This window comes from Typopeltis vanoorti, chromosome 14 (genome assembly GCF_054136105.1).
Source record: "Typopeltis vanoorti isolate ZY-2024b chromosome 14, IOZ_Tvanoo_1.0, whole genome shotgun sequence".
Classification (NCBI taxonomy): domain Eukaryota; kingdom Metazoa; phylum Arthropoda; class Arachnida; order Uropygi; family Thelyphonidae; genus Typopeltis; species Typopeltis vanoorti.
The window spans coordinates 15,120,522-15,148,504 of NC_143562.1; the positions used below are offsets into that span (position 1 = coordinate 15,120,522).

General features: G+C 36.1%; 1 protein-coding gene across 3 annotated transcripts; it reads right to left on the reverse strand.

The window, feature by feature from the left end:
* Window positions 1-27,944, reverse strand: LOC150099253 (glutathione S-transferase 1-like). Of its 3 annotated transcripts, none has more exons than XM_090403525.1 (5): window positions 27,753-27,944; window positions 12,254-12,312; window positions 11,898-12,039; window positions 11,480-11,644; window positions 1-260 (listed from the first exon to the last, which is right to left on the reverse strand). In XM_090403525.1, exons 1-5 carry the CDS (start codon window positions 27,891-27,893, stop codon window positions 114-116), a joined length of 654 nt encoding a protein of 217 aa, XP_090259651.1. In that variant the 5' UTR covers window positions 27,894-27,944; the 3' UTR covers window positions 1-113. The 3 variants fall into 3 exon arrangements, with proteins under 3 accessions (XP_090259651.1, XP_090259650.1, XP_090259652.1); XM_090403524.1 differs by lacking the exon at window positions 27,753-27,944 and adding an exon at window positions 26,966-27,171; XM_090403526.1 differs by lacking the exon at window positions 27,753-27,944 and adding an exon at window positions 22,128-22,283.
* Window positions 27,945-27,983: the final 39 nt, after the last annotated feature.

Genomic DNA, 27,983 nt, shown 5'->3' on the forward strand with positions numbered 1-27,983 from the left:
TTACAGAAGCAAGTAGTTTATTAATGGTATGGTGTGGAGAGTAAAAAACGTAGCTTATAGCAAATTTTCTGTAAGGATTTCATCTTCAGGACGGCATTTACTAATGCTGATTCTTAGGTTGACTTTGCCTTGCTCTTCAGCCATTCTTTCAATTGATTCAAAGGCTCTTCATTCACCTCTTTGTGATAAGGCAAATCTTGCTTCAGTTTTTCCATCCAACACTGAACCTTTGGGAAGGGGCTGAAGTCAAAGTCAATAACCTGCAAGAAAAAAAAAATTATTATTATTATTATGTGAACCGATATTAATATACTGGTTGTGATTAAAATCACAAGATGGCAGCAGTTGTGTGCTGTATTTTCTAGTTGCGTTTGTTCATCTTCACCAATAAAATCACAATGAAGATGGACAGTAAGGTCAACCATTTTTTTTTTAAATAGGTAGTATTAATTTCTAATTAATACTACCTATTTTCTTTGTGGAATAAAGAGGAACGTTTCTAGAAAAGTATGTTTATGTAAACTTAGTGTAATATTCCACAACAACGCCTATTTCGTAAAAATAAAATAACTATTATCATATTATTATCTCTATAACACCATAAACTATAACAAATAATAAATCTGGTAACGCTTCAAAACGAATAGGTAAGGTCATTTTAGAAATAACTTTTGGAAACGCAGGGAAAGTCAATCTCTTGCACTAGTCTTTAATTTTTCTACAGCATTTGACGGCGCAGAACATACAATTCTCTTTTTAAAAAAACTGAAAGCAGTTTGCGAGGTAAACTACAGAAGTCATTCGCAGACTTTCTTAACTACAGTGTATAATTCGGAAATAAACAGAACTGAGGTTAACTGCTGCAGCCCACAAAAGGATACTGTATCGTCATGCTTGTTCAACATTTTTGTAAACGTTCTAACCAGCCTACAATGACACAGTCAAATTTATCACCATACAGATGACACGTTACACAAAGACCTCTCAATATCCTTACATAGTAGAGAAAGACTTGAACCAAATCACAGATCGACTTATGCATAATTCTAGTATATTATACAGCAATAAATCGGATCTAATCATCTTATCTTACATACAGAAATACACCCTTCACCGACAATCCTGAAAATACCATACCTCAAATATTTAGACCGACACTTTGCGATTAGAATATATAATAGCACTCTATTATTATTATAGTGCTGTTTAGAATGCAATACCTCCATGATATATTATTATTAAAAATAATTGGAAAAGCATCTACAAATCTTTAGGTCAGTCCCTACTGAGATATGGTATATTTTGCTATGGTTGTTCTGTACTACAATATTTACTGAAGAAACTAAACTCATTACAAAACAGATTGAAGAAAACAGAAATTCAGAAACTTAAAAATTCCACTATTCGTTTTAAGGCTTCGGCATATGGCAGTAATGTATTTTTTGCTATTAAATCTTAGTCATTATACAATCATAATATTATTATTATTTGACACCTCCAAGGAATCCAAAACTCATCGAGGGAGGGCACCTACGCTACATACAACTCTCCATCTCCACCAATCATCTGTTGGTACAGATGAGGCGTTGGTACAACGCCTCATCTATACCAACGCCATCTCTTGTCAACTACCACCACTTGTATTTTCACAGACAATCACAAACATCTATGCCCATGGCGGGATTCGAACCCGCAGCCTTTTGACTGAAGAGAGAGTGCATACGCTAACCACTCGGCCAACCAGGCCTGCAGAGGGTCAAATATATATATTTTTTTATAATAATAATTTATTGATTGCTAAAATATTTACACATACAATAAACATCTTGAGTGACATTGCAACTTATAATTTTACAGAGCACTAAGTACTGCATTTTCTACATTGAATTTCAATTAAAATTTTCAATAATATTTTTTTGCCTTTATATTATGTATTTACAACACATATTCTACTTTAATAGTATTAAAGTAGAATATGTGAATTAAAGTAGAATAGAATTAAATTCATCGAAAAAGCAATTCACCGAACAAAGATTTTATCGAAAATCAATTTATCGAACAACAGTTAATCGAAAAAGCAATACACCGATCAGCAGTTAATCGAAAAAACAATTGATCGAAAAACAACAATTCATCGAAAAATCACAATTCTTCGAAAATACAGTTCACCGAAAAATGAATTAAGGCATGTGGGTTGAAGTTTTTTTTTTTTTTTTTTTTTTTTTGCGGGGCATACTGGTTTGCAGTGAATAGTTGAGATGTTAAATGAAGTTCATAAACGTATTTGATTCTCGTGAAAATAACATCCTGCAGAACTTGAGATCAGCGGGGAGGGAGGAGGAACACTGATGGTAAGTGAGTGAGTTGGAGGTATACATGAGGAATTATGTAAACTCGATATCAATCAGCATGTAGGACTTGTTGAGATATCAACATGTCTTTGTGATATCTCAGAAGAGGAAGTCACTAGTGTGTGGCAAAAGGCCCATTTGAAAGTAACAAGCTGTACGAGGATGACTGAAAAGTTCTGATAAACACCTAGAACAAAAATGATGTTAAAGCATCTGATATAAACGACAAGGAAGACCATATCTTAAAACCCTTTAACACCTATGTTTCCTGAAATCGTAATAATTATTGTTTTTCATTTAGAATATATGTAAGAAATCGTTAGTGGTTTTGAAGAAATTCGAAGACACAGAGTTGCAAGCCATCAGGTTTTTCGTGCTGCAAGAAAAGTCTGCAACTCAGATTCACGAAATATTGTGTGAGATTTTAGGGGACTGTGCCTTCCAGTATAACCAACAATTGAAAGTTGGGCATCCTGAGACACAGATGCTCCCAGGTCAGAGAGACCTGGGAGCATCTGTGTCTCAGCGATCAGCGAGATCGCTGAGACTTTCGATGTAGTGTATGCCATGACCCTTGATGAACAAATTCCTGCCAAAAACATCTCAAAGACTCTGTAGACATCCAGCGAACGAGTTGGTGTCATTATCTACCAAAATCCGAACATGCAGATACTCTCAGCAAAGTGTCCCCAAAGGTTTGAATGCCGACCAAAAGAGAAAACGTATGCTGTCTTCTCAAGGGATTTTTGATCATTTTGAGAAATCAGGTGCAACTTTTTTAGCTCGTATTCGTTGATGAAACATGGCTTCGTCACTATGACCCAGAGAACATACAACAGTCAATGGAATGGAGACACAAAGGTTCTCCATGGCCAAAGAGGTTTCGAACCAAAACGTCAGCAAGGAAGGTTCTTGCCATTGTCTTTTAAGATATGGATGGTGTAATCCTTACCAAGTACCTCAAAAAAGGTGAAACTGTTACAGCAGCTCTGAAGGAATTGAAGGAGGTACTGAAGGAAAAACGTTCCGAGAAACTAAGCAGAGGCGTGTTGCTTTTGCAGAACAATGCACCTGCTTATGAAATCCAACAGAAAATGCTTTTTCGATAAATTGACGTTCTATCAATTGTTTTTCGGTTAACTGATTTTCGATGAAATCTTTATTCGGTGAATTGCTTTTTCGATAAATTGACGTTCGATCAATTGTCTTTCGGTTAACTCTTCGGATACCATTAGAGTAGAACATGTGTTGTAAATACATAATATAGAGGCAAAAAATATACAACTTGGGATTTCAATGTCTACCTCAAACACCATATTCACCAGACCTGGCCCCAAGGCCGACCCTAGGAATTTTGTCGACCAGTGCAGTAGCATATTTTCAGCTCTATTCGGGGCTACAAAGAAAAGTGTCGAAATTATGTATTACAATAACTCGCTAACTTAGCAGAATTCGCAGATGTTTTCAGTACAAGAAGCTGTCTGCACGGTTCAGTTTTAGTTCCTAATGGATCACTTTTATCATAACATTTCCGTAAATAAGTTCCGAAATGATATTAGCAATTCCGCTCCTCCTGGATGAAATTTAATGAAAATTTTAATTTCAGTCTGACTAGAGTTATTGTGACAAAATTTGGTAGAACGAAATGTCTTCTCTACAGATAAATCGCTGACTGCACAATGAAGCAGTATGTACACTTACATTAAATGTTCTAAAATGCAAGAAAATAATTATTACGTTTCAATGACCACTTCCATATGTTGTCTGTATCATGAGTAATGTTCCGTATTTACTGAACATTTTTAAACAATACTTTGCAAGAAAAATGACATTTTCATGAATTAAGAAAGAATTCATCGAAAAATTTTTGGTGAATTGCATTTCGACGAATTGCTTTTTCAATGAATTGCTGTTCGATGAATTGTCTGTCGATTAACTGCTTTTCGATATTAACAATTAACCCTTCTGATATTAACAATGAAGATTATACATTTTTTTATATAATAATAATAATAATAATAATAATAATTTTTAAACTGTAATAACATTTTATTTATTATCGTTTTTCTATTCAGTACAAATGTAGAGTACACTGATTTTTTTAAATATAAATGTACGTGCGTACATAACTTTTTTTTCAATATCAAGTTATTATTATTATATAGCCTATTTATATATATATATATATATATATATATATATATATATATATACACACATTTTTTTAATATCAGTATCTTCATTATTGTTATACACTTTACTGACTGTTTTGTTACATAATTTTCATTCTTTGATTATAAGGATTACGTGTACATGAGTGAGGCGAGTTAATCCCACCTAATTCGAAGCTTGGGTTAGCTTTTAGGAAGTGAGTGGGATTTATGTTGTTGTTACTGTTTATGTATGGGATGTAGGCATTGGATGCTGATGATCTGTGATGTGTATATTAGTGTTAATGGTATATTAACTTTATTTTTGTACAAATAAATATTGGATTTATTTGTTCAAAAAAAAACAATTATAAAATAATAATAATAATAATAATAATAATACCTTAGATTTGATAGCAAAAGTACATTGCTGCCGTTCGTGTTTTAATGTTCTGTAGTTATCTATGTGTTTTAAGTTTCTTGGTAGGTTGTTGAAGTGTGTATGGATGTAGAGAGTTGTTGTAGGTCGTGTTATACGATATGTGTTTCTGTTGTTTCGATAGGTGATTATTAAAGTAATTCCTTGATAATGTCATGTAATGTTTCATGTTTTTAATGCTCAGGATTCTGTGTGTCTCCATGTGCTGGTCGGATATTGGTTATTGCGTGTAAGGCGTCCAAATCACTGTTGACACAATTTTCCTGTGTAATGTTTCTAATTTTGTTAGGTGGCTGTTTGATGTTTTTGCATACACTCTTATACCGTATCTGAGTAGATTTGCAGATACCGTAATATAGGAGGGTTTTTTTATGTCAGATGGAATAATGTCTTTTACTTGGAAGAGTTTTGCTGCGATGATCCGGAGTTTGGTATGTAGGTATTCTATATGTTTTGTCCATTTATATTCTGGACATCTATGTAGAGATTTAGTACACGTTAAGTCAAGCAGTATAAGGACGGGTACTTATTTTGTATGTGTTACAGGTTTGATTCTGGGACATTGGCAGGTAATTTTGTTGTTAATGCAGCAGTATGTGTGACAGTATATCGATAGTGGTGACAGTATATCGATAATACACAACCCATGATTATTGGGTTGTGTATTATCAACATCTGTGATTGGGTGCCGTTGATTACAATTGCGTTTTGGTGGAAGTATGTTATGATTTCATTTAGGTCTTGCTGTGCTTTGCAGAGAGCCGTGTTGATGTCTGTGTGGATTGCTAGTGGTGCGGTGTCATCTGCGTACTGAAATATATTGACTTCTTATGGCCATGTTATGAACATCGTTAATGTACATGTTAAATAGAGTGGGTGATAATATGGCATCTTGAAGAACACCGTGTTTTATGGGTATACCCCGGCTGTGACGTATACCTATCTTTGTTACTTGTGTGAGGTTTGAGAGGTAGTTCCTGAACCATGTATGCAGTGTTCCTCTTATACCTGTTGAGTATAGTTTGGTGAGTACTATGTCATGATCAAGTGTATCAAATGCTTTGGTTAAGTCAAGCAGTATACGGACGGGGTACTTGTTTTTGTCGAGAGCTTTGTTTATTGTGTGGGCGACGTCTTCTAATAAAGTGATGTTGATTTTTGTTTTCTGAAAGCCGTATTGGTTTTGTGAGATGATGTTGTACTTCTGTAGTCTGGTGTGTGTTATTTTCTAGAATTTTTGAAATGGCTGGTAGAGTAGCTATTGGTCTGTAGTTCTGAGTATGGTTTCTTTTACCATGTTTGTAAATTGGCGTAATTATTGCAGTTTTTAGTTGTTGTGGAATAATGCCAGTGTCGAATATTATGTTCACGAATCTCAAAAGTATTGGATTTATTTGTTCAAAAAAAAAAAAAATTATAAAATAATAATAATGCCTAAGATTTGATAGCAAAAGTACATTGCTGCCGTATACTGATATCATAACACTAAACGCAATAATGTGTCAAACGGCAGTTAAAGTAATAATCAAGTGTATTATCTGAGTATCTGCATGCACACACACACACACACACACACACACACACACACACACACATATATATATATATATATATACATACACATACACATAAATACATCTTCAAGGCCCACCTTTCCTAATTGGGTTGTGGGACAACAGCTGCAAGAGGAACTTCCAATGGTCACGATCCTCTGTCACCAAGCTCAGGTGTTCTAGTGGGATCCCAAACGTGTCCACCCAAGGTTTTGGATATAATCTATCCAGCGAGTCCTTGGCCTTCCACGTGACCTCTCACACTCTGGCTTGGCAAAGAGGGCCTGCTGAGGGAGCCTCTCTTGTGGCATTCTGAACAGGTGCCTGTACCAACATAACTGTGATCTCTCAACACGGAGAAGCAGCGGTTGAGTATTGAGGGTTTCCCGAATTGCAGAGCTTCTGACTCTGTCGAATCTTGTCAGCCCTGCAACTCCTTCGAAGGAACCTCATTTCAGCCGCTTGGATTCGTGTCCGCATTCTTTCGGTCATTACCCAACTCTCATTGGGTAATGACCGAAATAGGTGAGGATGGGGACATAGACTGTATTGAAGACAGCCAACTTTGCCTTCTGGCTTAATTTCCGCTTCAATACTACCGAACGGCCAAGCCCCCGCAATATTGAGCTTGCTAAGTCAATTCGAGTATCTAGCTCTACGTCCCGTTTTCCATCATTCGTGAATATGGACCAAGGTATTTAAACTTCTCCACCTGCCTCATTGGGACTCGCTGGATAGATTATATCCAAAACCTTGGGTGGACACGTTTGGGAATCCAACCAGAACACCTGAGCTTGGTGACAGAGGATCACGACCATTGGAAGTTCCTCTTGCCCCACAACCCAAGTAGAAAAGATGGGCCTTGAAGATGTATTTATGTATAAAAATATCCTCTGAATTAATCCTATAGAAACCCTTTAGCAATTTGTATGTCACAATCATATCTCCCCTTTTCCGCCTATCAACTAATTTCTGCAACCCACAAATCTTCAACCTGTTCTCATAAGGTTCATTCTATAGACCTGGTATCATCTTGGTCACTCGCCTCTGGATTCTCTCCACCTCCTCCCCCATCAAGAAGAAACCTAGGTAACCAAATCTGGGCACAGTAGTCGAGATGAGGTCTTATCAAGGCTCTGTACAGAGGTACAATAACTTGCTTGTCTCTGCTCGTCAAAGTATTTTTCAATAACCAAGTGAGTCGATGAGCTGATTTAGCTACTTTTGCAACGTGCCCCTAAACTTCATCTCCCTATCCACCAAAACTCCCAATTCTCTGGCCTCATCAATCTTCTGGAGTACAGTTCCACTCATGTGGTATACTGCTGCTAATCTATTCACCCCAAAATGCATAACCTTACATTTTTTTGTAACATTAAATTGACATCCATTCTCCTTAGCCCAGACCTCCAATCTATCCAAGTCGTCCTGCAAGACTTTGAAATCTTCTGCATTCACTATTGCCCTACCCAACTTTGCATCATCAGCAAACAAATGAACTGTTCCTCTTAGATCCTTCCCTATATCGTTAATGAACAAATTAAACAGCAGCGGTCCAAGAACAGAACCCTGCGGCACACCACTAGTCACAGGCCGTCTTTTGGACTCTAATCCTGAATAAACTATTCTCTGATATCTCTCCATCAAGCACCCACCTATCTATCTCACCAACCCTATATCCATTCCCATATGTTGTAGTTTATGGATTAGAATTCCATGTGGTATCCTGTCAAATGCCTTTGCCAGGTCCAGCAGTATCACTGTAAATCCATTACCCTTATCCAGTTCAGCCGTCACTGTATTATAAAACTTGAGCAAGTTACTGAGGCATGATCTACCCTTCACAAAGCCATGCTGTCCCCCGCAGTATCTCATTTTCATCAATCCATTCCTTATTTTTCCCTTGACTACTTTCTCCAAGACCTTGACAACGACTCCTGATATGCTGATCGGTCGGTAATTTGCAACCGTAGTCTTGGATCCTCCTTTATGCAGTGAAACTATTTTCCCCTCTTTCCACACTTTCGGGACTAAACCAGACCCGAGACTGAAATTAAACAACATGGTCAAGGACACTGATAATTCTTTACCCGCTTCACGTAAGGAAGCGGCTAAAAAATTATCAGTGCCCTTGACCATGCCGGTATACCATCCAATCCCACAGATGTATTCACATTAAGGTTCTGTAGTAGACTATTCACCTCCACTTCATTCATCACAATTCCCGTACATTTTTTCAATGTCACCACCTGGATGATATACTCTTGAAAAGTGCTCGCTCAGTAATTCCACTATATCGACTGATTCAGTGACCTCCTTACTGTCGTCATTCCTTAAAATCATTTTGCCGTGTACAGTTTTTTTTTTTTTTTTTTTGCTTGCAACATATTGAAAGAACTGTTTGCGATTCTCTTTAGCTTGCATAGCTAGTTTCCTTTCATAATCCGTTTTTGCTTTTCTTACCACACTCGTTACCCTTCTGGCCTGCACTTTATACCGTTCGTGTGCCTGCAGGTCACCTCTTTCTTTAAATTCCCTCCAGTTATTTCTTTTTTTGCAGCTCACGCTTAATGGTGTTATTCATCCATTTAATCCTTACTTGTTTTACTATTCGGACCCTAGTTATACAATCAGCCATAACCTCCTGTAAATGCTCCTTGACCACTTCCCATGCTCTATCGACATCCAGCCCTTGCAGTTTTACATGCCATGGCACTGAAACAAGCAATCTCCTAAGCTTGTCATACTTGCCAACACGGTAATTCCACATACCTTGTCTTAATCGAAAATTTCACACCTTTAGCCACCTCCCACCTGGAAGATCACTCTCACCAATAGGTGGCAACATGATCATATTCATTACAGTCAAATTCTCAGATGCTGTTACCAGGTCAAGCACTTTCACACCCCTAGTATTTTCAATTACATGCTGTCTCAGATAGTTATCCCTTAATAATTGAATAAAATCCATTTCCTTCCTCACATGTCCTCTCCTCCTTCCAATGAATATTACCATAGTTGAAATCCCCCATAATAATTACCCTCCTTCCACTCATTTCATCAATTTGTTTATGCATACAATCTCCACCATCAATTCCATCACCTGGTCTATAGCAGCACCCAACTATATATTTTGTTCTGCTAGTCTCATTCTCACACCAAATAGCCTCAAATGAGCTCTTTTCACTATCCTGCAATACAACTTCAATTCTCCTTGGCTGCAGTTCATCAGCTATCATCAATAACACCCCTCCCCCCATTTTATTCTCTCTGTCCCACCTAAACACACTATAACCTACACATTCTATCCCACTAACTATATCATCTTCTATCAGCCATGTTTCACTAATGCCAATAACCTGTGGCCAGTAAGAGCCAATCAAGGCCAAAAATTTTTCCTTCTTGTTCCTAATACTCCTGGTATTAGTATACATGAAATGCAGAGGGTCCCTTTGTCCCACCCCTATCTTGATGCGTTATTCTAACTATCCCATTCCGATTTCTTGTCCTTAGTAGTGGCTCGGGTACATTATATACATTCTTACACTCAACTGTCTCACTGATGTCCGCATATCCACTTCCTCCTCCCCTCCTTGGTAGTTCTAGTTTCCCAGGTTCTTCACATTCATTTTCACTTCACTCAGCAACGCTTTTTCCAGTCTCCGCACACCAAATCCAATCAAATGCAGGCCATCCATCTTGTATAAGTCCTTTCGCCCATCAAACTCATTCCACACGTCCACGAATTCTGCATAACCTGCGCATAGAGTCATCTGCGATTATGATCCTCCTTCTAAACTCCTCTCTGTCATACCGCGGCAACAAACTCACCATTCTAACTCTGTCACTCTTTTCTTTCGCTACCTTTAACAATACTTTCAAGTCCTCTCTCATAAAAAATTTATCACCTTTCAATTCATTCGTACCCGTCACAACTATCATTTCTTTCACCCTCTGTTTTTTCACTCTAATACTCTCACTTACATCCTTAAATTTCGCACCCGGTAAGTACGATTTAGTTAAACTCCCATCTATCACTCCTCCTAATAACGAGTCACCATACAACACTCTTTCCTTCATTTCAGAAACTCGCCCACTCTTACGCTGTTTATTTACGTTAGCCGAATCACTCTGGAAAGAGTTTTGCAGATGTTCTAATTGCCGCTGCGCATTTTGTATCACTGCGCGCAACCTAGCGATCTCACTTCCTACAAATAATTCCTCATTTTTTTCATCATTTAAACCATTTTCTCTCTCTGTATAGTTGCTTTCACTCTCTCATTGCCATCTTGTACAAGATCACAATTCCCTATCAAGCACTATTTTCACTCACATTCTGGCTTTCTTCAACCATAACTATCCCACGACCTGACACATACTTCAATTCCTCACTTTGCTTACACTTTCTGCACATTCTCCCACCACTATCACTTCCCATCCAAACTCCAGCCACTTTCGGGAATGCATACATCCCCCCCCCCCCCACACACACACACATCACATTGGACAAACTCTCTCACATTACAGTTTTTGAAAGGCGTCGTATTTTGGACGCCATTATCTTACGTCGCCATGTGCTATTCTATGAAACGTATCGTTAAAATACTGAGTTTAAATAAAACTAATTCACACCAAAATCACACAGACACAACAAGCTACCAAAAATAAACAACACTACGTTAAAATTTAAACCAATATTCCAATTTTCACTCAAAATTATACGTAGCTTTCGGGAGCTATATGAAAACTCTTTGAAAATAGCGTATAAAATATACAATATTATATGAATTGTGTAATCTCGTCATAGAAAGCCTTGAACTTTAATAATCTCGAGCTCAAGTGCTACTAATGGTTGATGAGTAGAGACTGCGTGCTTTACTAATCTTTAAACGGTTTACGACTAAAGAAGTTCCGTCTGCTCCCTTTGAATATAAAAAGATAGCTTTTTTTTTAATCTAAGAGCGTTATTATTGACTATTAACTTACTTCAGCAAAAGTCAGAGATGCCAAGATAGAGAAATCAGCAAGGGTAAGGTTGTCTCCAGCAACATATTTTGTCTGTTCTAGAAATCCATTGAGGAAGGTTAAGGCGTTTTTGTAGTTCTCAATACTCTCGTCAGAGGCCGCTTTGCCATGAAAAAGAGGAGGATACTAAAGGGGAAAATGAAATAGTATTTTAATTGATATTAACATTATATTATAATTAAGTGAATATATTATAATTATTGTTTTGACAGTAGTTATCAACTTCGATAATGATTTCTATACTAAAATCGATAATTCCTCTTCTATTATTATTATTATTATTATTATTATTATTATTATTATTATTATTCATTTGATTGAATAACTTATAATTTAATTTATGTTTTTTATGTAATAATTTATATTTTTTTTCACTTACCACAACCTCAGCCTGGGCTTTGTACAGTGTACCGATGTCAAAGTACAAGAGTCGGTCTACCACTGCCCTCTTCTTTGCATCTTTGGGATAAATATCGTTGTCTGGAGCATACTGATTGGCCAAATAGGTCAGAACTGCCCGACTACAGAAAGCATGAAAATTAAAACACGTGTTGTAGAACTATAAATGTAAGTTATAGGTTTAGGTGCAAATAGATAATTAAAAAATAATTAATTAAATAACTTTCACAAAATTTGAATTTCTGTCACGAGTAGTTACTTATAATGCAACAAAAATTACTGGATATTAAAGAATTTTTTTTAAAGTAAGATCAAGGGTGAAAGATGGACACTTACCTCTCCCAGAGATAAAAGCCATTATCGTCAAGGGTAGGGACAGAATGTTGAGGATTCATCTGAAAAAAAAAAGAAGAGTATTATGTATGTGCGTTTACATGACGGCTATAATCCAATGAGCTTTCTCGTTGGAATTTTAATTCATAACTCATTTCTAATAAGTAATTCGTCTTAAAATAGAGAGACTATACAAACATTGCAAAACATTCTCTTGTATTGTGAGTGCTATCGGCGTTAAATTGTTCTTGTTGTCTTACAATTCATAACTATGCCCGTTATTTTTATTTATTTATTTTAGTGTTGACAATTTCTATAATTGTTAAAATATCCTGTCAGTGGCGCCCTTGAAACCACCCCAATTCTGTAACGTTCCTAAGCTAGTATGTTGTTGACTAGTTACTATAATAGTGACTATGATTGAGAATTTGCAAAAACTCTTTCTTTATAGACTTTTCACGTCACTTGTATGCTTAGTTGTTAGTCTTCAGATTTTGTGGCATTTAATATTTTATTTTGGAGGCTTTTATAAATTGCTTTGTTCTGCTTGCTGTGTCAAAGGGATGACATTGCATTTGTGTACTGGTTGGCAAAAAACGGATTCCAGTCAGGGATGCGAGGACACATTTATAAGAGTTTTTCAACTTATGCATAATATATGAAACGCTAATAAAAAATCGCAAAATGCATCAGTGTAGTTGGCCAAGAAGTTAAGGAACGTGCGCCTTTTAGGAAATGAAGTAGATAGGCAGTCTCATACGAGTTGACAAGGATTTCTTATCAAAATTTCGGATTCTTGCATCCGAAAAGAGATAAAACTGGTAGAAAAACATATTTATCCCGTTGAACCCAATCAAAGTATATTGGAACAATAGTTCCCTTGTTCCAGTCATCAGATATCTTTCTCCAGATCAATCTAAAGATGTCACATAACCTTTCAATCCTTCACTACCAGAAATTCTGATCAGCTCAACAGACAAACGATGTATCCCAGAGAATTTTCCATTCCTCATCTTTAATTGCTTCTTCAGCCAAACTTATTTTCTTGCAGAAAGATAAATTAATTAACTATAAATTATTAACAAGACTCAATATATTTGGGGGGGGGGGAGATGGACTGCGTCTTTGATTCTTCTTCCCTTCATATGATTGAAGAAAATCTGTGTGGATGGGGTGTTATTGAGTTAAAGCTCTAATCATGGTTGGGTAACGGCAATATCCGAACCTTAGTTAAAACTTCATTAGCCACAGTATTGCCATCTGTTACCACTACATTACAAATACCTATCTGCTTGCTTCTTAAAGTTCTTAAAAGAACTGGGAGATGGACTGAGTCCTTGACTCTTTATCCCGTCATCTGAATGAAGAAAATCTGTATGGATGGGGTGTTATTGAGCTAAAAGCTCTAATCATGGCTGAGTAACGGCAATATCCGAACCTCAGTTAAAACTTCATTGGCTACAGCATTGCCATCTGTTACCCTGAGTCTTTTACCAAGTTAGCACTACATTACAAATACCTATCTGTTTGCTTCGAAGGACGCAGGACATATATGGCGCAGAGGGAGAAGCTTGACGCTTTTCATATTCCCTGTTGTCTGTTTCGGGAGCAGTGATGGGAGAGATTTGTGAGCTATTTTAGCTCGCCCTGAGTGAGCAGAAGTGGTTACACGTCGTTGAGTGTTCGGTTGGCTTTCGGTCTTTTATGTTTCCAGTGATCTTTACCGTCATAGTTTCCGGCTTGTTGTATTAGTTGATTTGGATGCGTAGATGTCTTCATAAAGAATTTTTCTGCTAGGGAGCGTAGTAGTGGAGAGATGTAGGGGATATTTATGTCGTGGTGGATCTGGGCGTTCCTTATGAACCACGGGACGTCCAGTATCATTCGCCGGCACTTGTTCTGTAGTCTTTGTAGCTTGAGGATGTTTGTTTTGGAGGGATGGCTCCGGGATACGGAGGCGTATATAATTGTATGACGGATTACTGTCTTGTAGAGTAGAATTTTGTTTTTCTTGTGCTTAGTTTGCTATGTCTGTTGATCAAGGGTTACAGCTGGGTGATAACCTTTTATGCTTTGGTGCATGTGCTCTTGATGTGACTGATGAAGCATAATCGTTTGTCGAGAAGTATTCCGAGGTATTTTGTTTCAGTTTTCCAGGGAATTTTAGAGTTGAACAGGGTGATGTCTCCTTTGGGGGATGCTCGTCTTTTTGTGAAGAATATCGTTGTGCTTTTCTAGGGATTTAATTGTAGTCGCAAGTCTGTAAAACATTTTTCTAGATTCAGGATGGTGTCTTGTAGTTTTTTGGTTACGAGATGTGGTTGGCGAGATCTGGCTAGTATAGCCGTATCATCTGCATAAAGGGCGATGGTGGATGTGAGAGGATTTTGAGGGATATCTGCCATAATGATGTTGAACAGGATCGGGGCTAGCAGTGATCTTTGAGGAACTCCAGCGAGGATTATCCGTTGGGTTGAGACTGTTTCATTGATTTTGACTTGCATCCTCCTGTTGGAGAGGTACGATTTAATCAGGTGTATCATGTTTAGTGGAATGTTTGCGATGATAAGTTTGTAGATGAGGCCTTGGTGCCAGATCTTATCGAAGGCCTTTGAGATGTCTAGGAAGACGGCTCCTGTGTGCTGATTCCAATTAAATCCTGTGGTGTTGTATTCTACCAGTCTATTGATCTGTTGGGTGGTGCTGTGATTTTGACGGAAGCCAAATTGTTCTTGTGGAATGATGTTTAGTTGGTTGACATGATCTTGGAGTCTGATGAAAATTATTTTCTCAGCTATTTTCCCTAAATTGGATAGCAGGCTGATGGGAGGGTAATTTTCAGGTAGGTGTTGGTCTTTGCCTGTTTTGTGAATTGGGATGATGTCAGCTATTTTCCATGACTGCGGGAAGTGCTGCCATTTGAGGATGGAGTTTATGATGTTTGTCAGATGTGCCTTGATGACTTTGTTAGTGATGCCGTCGGGACCTGGGGCTTTTTTTGATCTTGAGGTAGTCGATGATTCCGATTATTTCGGGAGGTGAGGTAAGCATTATAGGGCTTGGATTGACATCGGGACGATTTACTGTGAACCTGACTTTACGATGGATCTTGTATACGTGGCTGATGTTTAGGTTATCATATGCAGGACTGCATTGTTTGTCTAGGTTTCTTGCTATGACTTCGGCTTTGTCAGCATCTGTGTATGCAAGGTGCTGTTCTGCTTGGAGAGGGGGGTTGGGATTTTCGCTTGTTCTTGCGGTTGTTTAGGAATTTCCATATGGAATGATCTGCTGTGGAGGTAAAGGTGAGCTTGTTGTCCCGTTGTTGGTTCCTGTGGTTCTGGAGAGCTTCTCGGACAGATTTGTTCAGTCTGTTGAGGGTTGTTTTGTCCTGGGGAGTACGAGTGTTGTGGTATCTTTTTCTTTCTGTTTTTTTTCCCTTATTAAATCCATGATTTCTTCCAGGAGACGGTTTTGTTTGAGGGTAATCGTGGATACTGTGGTTGCTGTTATGGCTTTATTGATTTGATTGGTGAGGTTCTGTATTGCCGTGTCTATTTCTTCCTTGGCTTTTATATGGGGAACCGGACCAATGTGTTCTGGTAGCACTTTCCTAAGTTTCTCCCAGACGATGGAAGTTTGGGGGGCGGGGGTGTGACTGGTCTTTGTTCCCTAAGTGAAGTAGGAGTGGGTTGTGATCTGAAGATAATTCGTTCAGTGCTTGATTGCTGTACTGGTATTTGATGTTGTGTAGGATGGCGATCTAGGATGTCGGCTGTGCCAGTTGGGCTGTGGTGGGTCCTGTTACGAAAGTATTGTTTAATCCTGTATAGCTGAAGAGGATACGGCCATTTTTATTTGTAATTATGCTGTTCTAGGAGGGATGTTTGGAGTTTAAGTCCCCAGCGACGATGATGGATTCATTTATGCCCAGTACAGCATCCAAGTCAGAAAATAGCAGGGCCTTAGTGGGGAGTTGTTGGCGGCGTAGATTTTAAGTCTTCCAGTTGAGTTTGTGTGGACTTCGACACCGGCGAGTTCTAGGTTGGAGGTTGGGTTGAGTATTCCATTGTGCCTGATGACTGTATCACCACTTCTGTAGTCCAGTCGGTCATTTTTATACAGTGTGTAGCCTCTCAGTTTTGGATTGTCTGCAGGTCTTAGATGAGTTTCATTAATTAGGATGATGAAGGGGTTGTATCTGTGAGAGAATTCTTGTGTCTTGAATTCCAATGTCTTGTTTTTTAGGCCATTGGCGTTCCAAGCGGCGATCTGTAGTGAGTTTGGGAGTAATCTAGTTTTGTTCATTAACAAGCATTGATAACATGGTTTGAGTTTCCTTTAAAAATATTTTTGTGGTGTTTAGTGAAGGGTTTAACTTACTGAAGTCTGAAGCATGTTTGCCAATGAGGCTGTGATGACTGTTGTCATGTTTGGAAGAATTTGGTCCTGCTGGATATCTTTGGATGGGCGATCTACTTCGGCGTATGTCCTGCTTCGACGGTGGCTTTCCAGACTGTTGGTATTTTCCATTTGTGAGAGCTGGTGTTTTGTTGTCTTTTGTTGGGTGTCAGGCAACTGGGGAGCCATCGACTCTCGTGCCTCTGGACAGGGTTGAGAGATCTGTTTCCTTTTCTTGTCTGTTTTGTTCTTAGGGTAGTGACTGCAGCCTCTTGGTTTGCCTGGTGGGGCCCCCCTGCAGTTTGCACATTTGGCTGGTGAGGTCCTGGGTTTTGAGCAGATTGCTGTGGGGTGGTTTTGTCCACATTTGAGACATTTGTAGTCTCAAATGTGGACAAAACATTCACTTTCAAAACATTCTGTTACTCCCCTGAGTACAACTTTTTCTCTGACTTCAGTGAGTAAGTATGATATTTAATATCTAACTCATCCATGGTTTTGTGAGGTGTCTGTAATCGCCTACTGTGGCAGGCTGGATTTTAACTCCGTCATCGACGTTTTTTGCCCATCAATAGGCAATTTGGTGGTTTTGCATAATAGGCTTGAGGGTCGTCCATCGTTCTTTTTCCCGTAGTACAATTGGTGGGCCTTTTTCATTGTTGGGCGTGGGGAGGTCAGTGTTGGGAGTATCTTCATCCATCCCCTCGTTTACCTGAGTCTCCTTTGTTTTACGCTTTTTTCGAGCATGGGTTTCTGTATGGTCTTTTGGTGTGGGAACAGAGATTATCAGGTTCATCTCCTCTTCTCCCCCCCCCCTGGTTTTGAGTTGTCCCCTTCTGTGGAGTCATCTGTCGCTGAATATAAGTTTAGAAACCCTGCCACTCTACCTCAAATTTCTTCAACAGTTTTTGAGGAGGTCGAGCGCCAGCTTCTTATCCAGAGATTGGACAAAGTCGTCGGGACTTAAACTGTTCATGTTTAAAAGTATTCAAATATCCTTACCTGAGAAATATATATAATGTCGAAGAGAACGGGCAAGGGCCGGAAAACTGCGTCAAAAGTCAAAGTCTTACCTTGAACTCCGCTATCAAAGAATATTCACAAAATCTAAAACTCACTAATCACCACCGAAATCAAAAACATTCTTCGCAGCAACAACCATCATGTCGGTCTCACTAACCCATTTGTTTGCTCAAGTCCTTAAAAGGACTGGTTTAAAGGGACAAAGCAAGAATGCTTTTCATCTACCCCGTTATCTGTAGAGGACAGTGTAGGATAAGGGGTTATTGAGCTTTTAAAGCTGTGATCATGGAAGGAGGGTAATAGCAATAGTCGAGCCTCAGTTAGAACTTCATTGGCTACAGCATTGCCATTCATTACCCTCCATGAGTATTAATCACCGCCTCATCCATTTGTTTGCTTAGTCCTTAAAATAACTGGGAGATGGACTGAGTCCTTGACTCTTTATCCCGTCATCTGAATGAAAAAAATCTGTGTGGATGGAGTGTTATTGAGCTAAAAGCTCTAGTCATTGCTGGGTAATGGCAATAGCCGAGCCTCAATTAAAACTACAGCATTGCTATTCGTTACCCTGGAAGTCCTAAAAAGGACTTTTTCTCGTCCAACTTCATTTGTTTGCTTCGCAGGACGCAGGACATATATGGCGCAGAGGGAGAAGCTTGACGCTTTTTATATTCCCTGTTGTCTGTTTCGGGAGCAGTGATGGGAGAGATTTGTGAGCTATTTTAGCTCGCCCTGAGTGAGCAGAAGTGGTTACACGTCGTTGAGTGTTAGGATGGCTTTCGGTCTTTTATGTTTCCAGTGGTCATTACCGTCATAGTTTCCGGCTTGCTGTATTAGTTGGTTTGGATGCGTAGATGTCTTCATAAAGAATTTCTCTGCTAAGGAGCGTAGTAGTGGAGAGATGTAGGGGATATTTATGTCCCGGTGGATCTGCGCGTTCCTGATGAACCACGGGGCGTCCAGAATCATTCGCAGGCACTTGTTCTGTAGTCTTTGTAGCTTGAGGATGTTTGTCTTGAGGTGTGGCTCCAGGCTGGGGAGGTGTATATAACTGTGGGACGGATCACTGTCTTGTAGAGTAGAATATTATTTCTTGAGCTTAGTTTGCTGTGTCTGTTGATCAAGGGGTATAGCTGGGCGATAACGTTTGAAGCTTTGGTGCATGTGCTCTTGATGTGGCATTTGTTTGCTTCATCTCTTGTTAACTTAATTGTAATATCATATGAAAAGGTGTTTTTTTTATTTTTTAGAATTTGAGAAACTTTAAACAATTTTATATTTAGATTTTAAATCAGTTATAAATTATACTATTACTTTATAAGTAAACAAATGAAAGAAATTAATATTAATGACATTTCTTCTGTATTATCTGAACTGTTAATAGATATTATAGACCAATATTCAGATAACAAACATTTAATTATTTTGAATACTGTTGATTAACTACGTCATTATTGATCGTATAATCATAATGCTATTAAGAGACGGATTATCTTTTAAATAAAAATAAAGCATTTACTGCTAAGTTTGGTCGCCTGTGATACATGAAACATTCCTGCCATTACACATATTCGCCCGTGCTAAAGAAAGAACAGACTAGAGTTAAGTTGATTAGCCTAAATATGAAGAAAGGAGATCCTGGATTTATTAACCATCTTTATAAGCAAAGAGGGAAGTGGTTCTGTGACACTCGGTCCGACTCAACTGTCCCTCTTGATCACAGGAATTTGCCATTTATCTCTCTCTCTCTCTCTCCGGGTTTAATTAGGGCTGTGTTATTGTTCCTGTCTGTAAGTGTGTAGTACTGAGTCACGCATGGTGTTGATTCACTCCAGCAAGGCTTTTGTATGACTACCAGGAAGTCTGATAATACAATTGTCCTTGAGAGAGACATGCCAGTCACTTTACATTCATCTAAATCCAACAACAGACAGACATTCGTTTGTATTCATTCTTTGAACACTATAAGAATTCTACTGGTACTAATCAGGGAATGTATGACGACACACGGCTGTGTTTATTCTGGACGGGTAGATTTAAATGCAAACACACTTCAGGTTTTCAGTTTTGGTATCAACTGGTACGTTCTCGCTCTGCTGAGAAAAAGGCAGATGGAGTAAAAAGAACTTTATGATATTTTCTGAAAGTGATAGTTTTTTTTTATTTTATTTATTTTTTTTTTTTTTACTCCGTAATAGTCTACTAATATACAACTATTTCAAGCCTGTTCGCCTCCTCCTTGAAGGGTTTTATTTTAAAGTTATTTTCAAACTTCACTGAAGTGGAACTCAATATAAAACAGATATTATCCAGTCACACCTGAGTGATTTAATACCTCCCTGACACACATTCACACGTTCTACTTTAGTTTTGACCCTAAACTTTACGTATTAAGTAAACAGGTAGATCAACTGTGGGTTTGCAATTTATTTCTAGGAATTTTTTTTTTTTTGACATTTATTTCAGTTAGCATTCTAACAATGCATAGTGAAGTATTCTATGAATAAATGTAAATTAAGAAGGCGGTTTAAAGAATTATATATATATATATATATATATATATATATATATATATATATCGAACTCGAAAAATAAATAAGCATCCTCTGATATTTATTGAAAATTTGATTGTGTTGGCGATTTTTTATAGTTTCTCAACAGCAATCACGAAAAAAACTAATAAATTAACCGACCGTAGGTTAAAAAAATGAGCAAAGAAACGTCTCATGTCACGCAACTACAGTAGTTCAAGGATTTGTTCTCTTTTTCTTCTATTAATATTAATATTTCAAAAAAAAATGTCGCCCTAAGCTAGAAAACGGAATAAATGATCAACTTTGAACAACTTATGTTCAAAGAAACAACCAAATACGTAAGAAACTAAAGCCATAAGAGAAATCTATTCTCTATTCATAATTCAATTATAGCATTAGAAAATTAAAGGTGTATTACAACATTTTAAAAGTTTAACCAATATTTCAGAAAATTTTGTATTTTAAGTAAGAAATTGCAACTAAAATTTAAATTATATATTATTATTGAGTAATATAAATAAATATTATTTAAAAGGTGAGAAAAGTAATTTGAATGGTTTTCTGTAATCTCAACAAGGATTTTTTTTTTTCGATTGAGTAGTCAGTTTCCTTTCTAGTTGTTCATTCCGTGTTATTGTGGATGGATTGGTCTTTCTTCTGCAAAAACCGTAATCCTTTCTTATTTTTTCGTTAAGCCAGATCTCCAGACAAATTACATTTCTTCTTTTCGCTATAAACACATCTCTTCCAAATGCATTTCTTCCTAATCCCCCCCCCCCTCATCATTTGCCTTCACAATACACTCTTATGTTATAAGCAAAGTAACTTTTCGTTGTGTACGTTTGTGTAATGAATAAAGCCAAAACACCTAAAATTATAAAATGTACTATTAAAAAATTCGGCAGTAATTATTTATTCTGTAGATTTCAAAATAAATTGGTTATTTTGCTAAGTTATTCATTTTAAAAGACTTATTACAAACGACACCAACTCTTAATTTTAATTAGAAATGTTCAATTACAGCAATGGTAAAAGGTGCTTCGCAAAATCTGTATCGGTGATTTTCATGAGTGTTTTTCACGTGCTTAAAGTGATATTTTTTAATTTAATTTTATTTTTTATTTTTATTTATGATTTTCGACATTTGATAAGATAATAAAACCGAAGATCCCTTCGTCGTATGCAAGGAAACGATCAGTCTTGTCATAACAAAAATGTATCAAAGGTCTCATTCAAAATTCTAATAACAATAGCTGGACATATATCCAGATATAATGACCCTTTGTCTTTTATGGGGGAAATAATTATAATTACGGAACTTATACCTTGCTGATAGGCATCAAAGAAATATATTTTTTTCACCAGTTACTTAATTGCAGTTTACCCATTTCCAGAAACAAAGATTCACATATTATGCCATGCGCCTTCCATGTGATGTGATTAGTTGGTTAACAGAGATGCTATCCACTTGGACAACCAAAATTCTTTAGATGGAAGACCATTTTCGTTTCCCAGTGAAAAATTACTATCTCCTGCTTACAGGCCTGAAGTAAAATGAAAAAGTTCTTTATTTGGTCTTTAAAGCAGGCGAACCAGATTATCTTACCATTAGCCCGCCCACTATAACAACGAATTTCACTGTCGCTAGTGGGTTTACAAAAAGAAAAAAAAAGCCAAAATTTGAATCCGCTTGCGTTGAAATACTTCAATTTTCAATTAGCTTTTCTGAAATTTTCCACACAATTTTGAGTTTTTCTTAATCGTCTAAGTGCCATTTGTGTGGGAATTTAAAAAATCGGTTTAACTACACAAATATAACACATGAAATGATGCGTCGATTAAAAAAAAAAAAAAACTAATGACATTATGAGCAAGATTCGGGGAAATATTGTCTACCTTTCTGCAATTACAAAACCTACCTTTAAAAATTCTGGCTTTTTTTGTTCTCCTTCCATAAGATTCACATTTTTCAGAGTTAACTCCACACCCAAATGGATCGCAGCCATCCGCACAGCACGACAAGGAGCGCTAGCTGGAGCCTGATAGAGAGTGATTGCCATGGTTGATTTATTCAAGTACAACCCAGACTGTTACGAACTAGGAGAGAGCCGATGGTTTTATAAAAATGGCGTGCCATTTTATTGGTCAAGTAAGAGAGGGAGGTCACGTGTGTGAAAGTCTAGGGCAGGTGAGATAACAGTGTCTACGACTGATTAGATCAACGGAAACACTTGACATCATGTGTTGCTATATTGGCAATAAATAAACTGTAGGTAAAGAAGGGCATCCTTAAGGGCATGCGAACTTGAGCAAGTTGTGAAAGACAAACACCAAATAGAAACAGGGCTCGTTTTCTGTCGATAAGTAGCGCATAGTTTCCTATTGATTATTTGCATATTAAGTTTAGCAGTTAAAATGCTATTAAACCATCGAAATTATATTTAATTTCAAATTAAAATCAACAGCATGTCAAAAATATTATATTATATATTTTATATTATTATTATTATTATTACGCAGTACACACATGCGCCATTTGTTTAATAATTTAAACATAAACAGACCGATAAATAATTTAAATATAAATAGATCGATTTCGCTACATAACCTATTGGATAATTTATTTGTATATTTTTGAATGGTGTCGGAACAACTTTTGTAACAATTACAAAAAATAAAAATTAATTTAAAAATTTTAATCCAAATTTATTTAATTAAATTGATATATATTTTATAATTATCTTATACTTAACTATTTAGAATTATAAATAGTTGTATTAAAACTTAATAAAGACGAGAAGCATTCCTAAATTGTCTCAAAAAGATCCACGCATCGGATATCTTGAATAATTTTTTTTATGTTTTAGTGGCACTCGTGTCATCACAATGCTAAGGTTACTATAGCAACTTAAGAGCCATGTACTGTTTTAACGAACTTTGCACACCATAAACATTCTGTTAAGAAACGAATCATTCAAAGATATTTTGCAAGTTTTCGACGATTCGTTTCTTGTTTTTTCCTAGCAGTGAACACGAAATTAGGAATATATTGTGTAGCTTTTATGTTTACACAATATAATTTTATTTATACAATATAAATAACAAAATTTATATTATTTAAAAATATAATTTATATATTTTTATTGTGTATCTGTGTAATTGTGTGTAACTTACAGCTTAAGTTTATTAATTGTCAAATACTTTGCTAAAAAAAAAAATGCTTCCTGTTTAGAAATAGTCCACACACATACACAGTATTTTAATGAAAGACTGACGAAGCAAAATCTTTTTTCGCAAAAATCATTCGTGACTAACGTAATCACGTGATACCACACCTGAATAGATTTGTAAACAAAACTTATGTTGCGCTTGGCTAGCTGCTAATACGAAGCCAAGTCCTTTTTGTGTCGACATATTTCACGTCTAAATGATGCGTTGTTATTCGATTGCGTGTCACATAGATCTTCATCACAGAAGTTTAGATTCATGCTGTTTATCGTAATCACCCAAATGAATTTCCTACATTTCTTTGGATAATAAAATCGAATGAAAAAATGACACCTTATAACAAAACTTGTATAAAAGTGTTTAAAAATTAAAGAAAAATTACAATTTCTCAGGGGTCACATTGGTGAGTATGGGCATGGCAAACCCGAGAGGGGGGGGGGGGGGTGACTCTTTCCTCTCAAACTGTAGTTTCCACTATCTACTAAAAAAGGCAAGCCTAGTTCTCTTAAGGTGGCAGCCCCACCACTAGGATACCTATCGTCATGCTAGTCACTTGACATAGGGAAACACATATTACTTTTACAGAGTTACAAGGAATATATGAAAAATTAAATAAAACAGACCATATAATTATAGCCGGAGATCTTAATGCCAGAATAGGAATCAAAAAAATTAACAATAATATACAAAAATTTGGAGAACCAACAGTAAACAAAAATGGAAATCGACCCATTGATTATAAATATATAATAATGAATACATTTTACACACGACATATATTTATGTTTGTAAGAGGACAAAAATCAATAAATGAAAATGCAGAAAACCTCTTCCCAGACGTTAAAGTTTGAAGAGGGCTAGAAATTGACACAGGTCATTATTTAGTACAGTCAAAAACTAAGATTTCCACCAAACTGGCCTACAAAAAATACAAAAAAATAAACAAACTGAAAAACAAAATCTAATTACAAAGTAAGACTACTAAATGATTCAAGTATAACAAATTTATACCAACAGAGGATTAATAACTACTTAGAAAAAATACAAGAAAATGAAGATATTAAGAAAGAATGGAATAATATAAAAGATATTATCGCATCAGCAGCATATGAAAGTCTAGGAACACACAAAAAAGATCATAAAAATAAAAAAAGGCATATATGGGACAATGAAATAAAAAAATAATTGAAAATAAAAAGCTGGCTTTTAAAATATGGTTAAGTAGCAAAAAACAAGAAGATGAAATTGAATATTGAAAACATGAGCAAAAGCCAAAGGAGAAACCAGAAAGAGAGAGAGAAAGCTGGGGAAAATTTGTATCATATCTAGACAATGACATGTATAAAATAAGACCCAGTGCGTACAAAATACTAAAACACATGAATGCAGATATAAAAGAAACTGCAAATATAAATTGTGAAATAGATGTAAAAGAATTCTTGGATAACTTTACAGATCTTTGGACGGATAATACTGGCATCAAAAATAATTACACTTACAAAATACCTTTAATGATATGATAACAATGAAAGGTTTAAAGGGCAACCTAAATAAAATAAAAAATGGCAAATCAGCAGGAGAAGGTGGGATAAACTCCGAACTGTGTAAATTTGCTGGAAAAAAATTTCATCAAATATTATTAAAATGTTTAAATAAAATATATACAAATGGACAAATACCAATAGAATGGAATACAAGCATAGTATTACCTATATTTTAAAAAGGGGATAAAACAAAACCTGCTAATTACAGAGGTATAAGTTTATTGAATGCATGCTACAAAATATATAGCAGAATACTTAAAAAAAAAAACTAAAAATATACAGTGAAAAAATATTATTAGGATGTCAAAATGGATTTAGAAAAAGACGCTCTACAACTGATGGCTTTCTGTTTAAAACTACTTATAGAAAAAAGAAGAGAATTTAATTTGGAAACTCATCTTTTGTTTATAGATTACGAAAAAGTATTTGACAAAGTAAAAAGATATAAATAAATGAAGAGTTGTCTGAAAAACAATCTATAAACCAAGGAGTAAGGACAGCGATGCCCTCTGTCTCCAACACTTTTCAATAATTACATTAATGAAATATTAATACAGTGGAACACCTAAAACCGGCTATTTTCAACCGGTGTGCTGCGAGATTTATGAAAACAAATTAATTGAAAGAAATAATGTAATTTGCGCATTTATTTATTAGTGTCTGGTCTTCCATCTTCTTGTGTGTGTGTAAATCAATCAAAATTATGCCTATTTTTTGCCAGATCATCGGAAAAATTAATAGAATATATTTTTAGTGTGCCGCAGAATTTTAATAATTAGTCTAGGTGTGCCGTGTTATGAAAAAGGTTGAAAATTACTGTCTTAAACAATCAAGGTATAGAAACTTCCCGGAATAACAAAATAAATATGCTATTATTTGCAGATGATCAGGTAATAATAGATAAGGAAGACAATTTACAAAGAGCAATATATAATTTAAACATTATAGTAGAACAGTTTGGAATGAAAATTTCCATAGATAAAACTAAAACAATGGCGTTTTGTGGACAAACTCCAGTTAGAAGCAAAATAGTTATTAATAATAAAATAATAGTACAGATAAATACTTTCAGTTATCTTGGATGTGAAATATCATATGAAGGAGAAAAAGACATGAAATTAAAAACTTCAAAATTTTTGCAGATTATAGGCCTGATAAATAGAACACTCAACCCAAATATAGTACAAAAAGAAACACGCTGGAAAATATACACTACTTTAGCAGTGCCCACATTATTATATGGCAGTGAAATTTGGGCAATAAACAAACAAGATAAACAAAGAATAAAAACAAACGAAATGAGATTTATGAGAAGAACTGCAAAATACACAGTTAGATCAAAAAAAGGAACGAAGACATTTTAAAGGAACTAAAAACAAAATCAGTAGAAGAGAAACTAAACAATTATAAATGGATAGAACATGCAAACCGAATGGCCAACACCCGACATCCTAAACAAATACTAAAATATAAGTCAATTGGAAAGAGAAGTCAGGATAGACCTCAAAAAAGGATATTGAATGGATAATAGACCGGAACAGACCAATATGATCTATATCCATAATTAGTGTTATGATGATGATGATGAGAAAAATTACAATAAAAAAAAAAAACTTTTTTAATGTTCAGAGTAAAAGGAAGTTAGTTTGTTTACAAGTACATTTCCCGTCACTCCTTTATTTGTAACCTCTGGCTTGTACGCGCACACACGACACATACACACACACCATTACTTATTAACATAACAAAAAAGGAATATTTAGATAACTACAAAATATTTAAATAATTATTGTTATTATATAATCATTATATAAAATAAACAGTACTTATAAATAGAATAATAAATAAAATAGTATTATTGGTTATGTTCAGCTCTCCACAAAGAGACTTATGGGTGCACAAACTCATGAATTACATGATTTCTATTTTCTGCTTAAAGGACTACGATTAAAAAAAAAAATTTTTTAAAATAGGAAACTACTTGCCTTAATATAATCGGGTTTCAGCTGTTCTTTTTCAAGCAAATTTATTTCCTTAATATTGACGTCAATCTCGAGGTGTTTGCAAGCCATGACGACTGCACGGCATGGAGGGCTAGGCCTCATCAAATATAAGTCGATGGGCATAATTGCAAGAGAGAGAGATGAACGCAGAGACGAGCGAATTCTTTAGCACTCTGACTGAAAGAAGAGTTTGAAGTGCTGCAGCATCCCTTTATACGCTAGGATTATCACGCTCCCATGAAACGAGTCGTTGTTGGCGAGAAGCCAACTGTAACCACCTCTTGGTCAAAGTGCATGCATAATACACCCCACGGAGCACGTTGATTACGAAATTTTTATTCAGTCTTTAGAATTCAAGTCGAACAAAAGTCTAAAATGCAATTGTGCTTCTGTAGATAAAATTCTCTGCATTTAAATGTTCATTATGTAATAATAATAAAATAATAGACGGATGTATTTGAACATTGCTGATCAGTTGATATGAGATACCGAGTTTTTCAATGACTATTATTTAAGGTACGTTTATATACCTGGATTTTAACATTTGAAATGCAAAATTGTGAAATTTTTCGGGGGTTATTTTTATACTGCATGTACAAAACTTCAGCTGGCACGTTATAGTCTATTATTGGTCTCGAAAAATTACGAGTCCATAGCTAGTTTTGATTTCGTTTTTTTTTTCTGATTAGCTGATAAATTATAGTTTCTCCTCCCTCCCCCAAAAAGCTAATAATAAATATAATTAATCCTTTTACATAAAACTACTTACCTTAATAAATTCGGGTTTCAGTTGTTCCTTTTCAAACAAATTGACTTCCTTAATATTGATGTCAATGTCCAGATGTTTGCAAGCCATGAGGACTGCCCGGCAAGGGCCGCTGCCCCTCATCATGTATAAATCGATAGGCATAATTGCAAAAGAGATGAAAGAATTGACCAAATTCGTTGGCAAACTCTGACCGAAAGAAAAGATGGAAGGATTGTAACGTCCCTTTATACG

What these genes read in the sequence shown, in the direction of transcription:
- LOC150099253 (XM_090403525.1), bottom strand. Translation starts at nt 27,893, where the DNA reads ATGCCTATCGATTTATACATGATGAGGGGCAGCGGCCCTTGCCGGGCA. An exon ending in GGCTTTTATCTCTGGGAGAG is followed by an intron (nt 12,040 to 12,253) that starts GTAAGTGTCCAT and finishes TGCTTTCTGTAG; the next exon opens with TCGGGCAGTTCTGACCTATT. An exon ending in AAGCCCAGGCTGAGGTTGTG is followed by an intron (nt 11,645 to 11,897) that starts GTAAGTGAAAAA and finishes TTTCCCCTTTAG; the next exon opens with TATCCTCCTCTTTTTCATGG.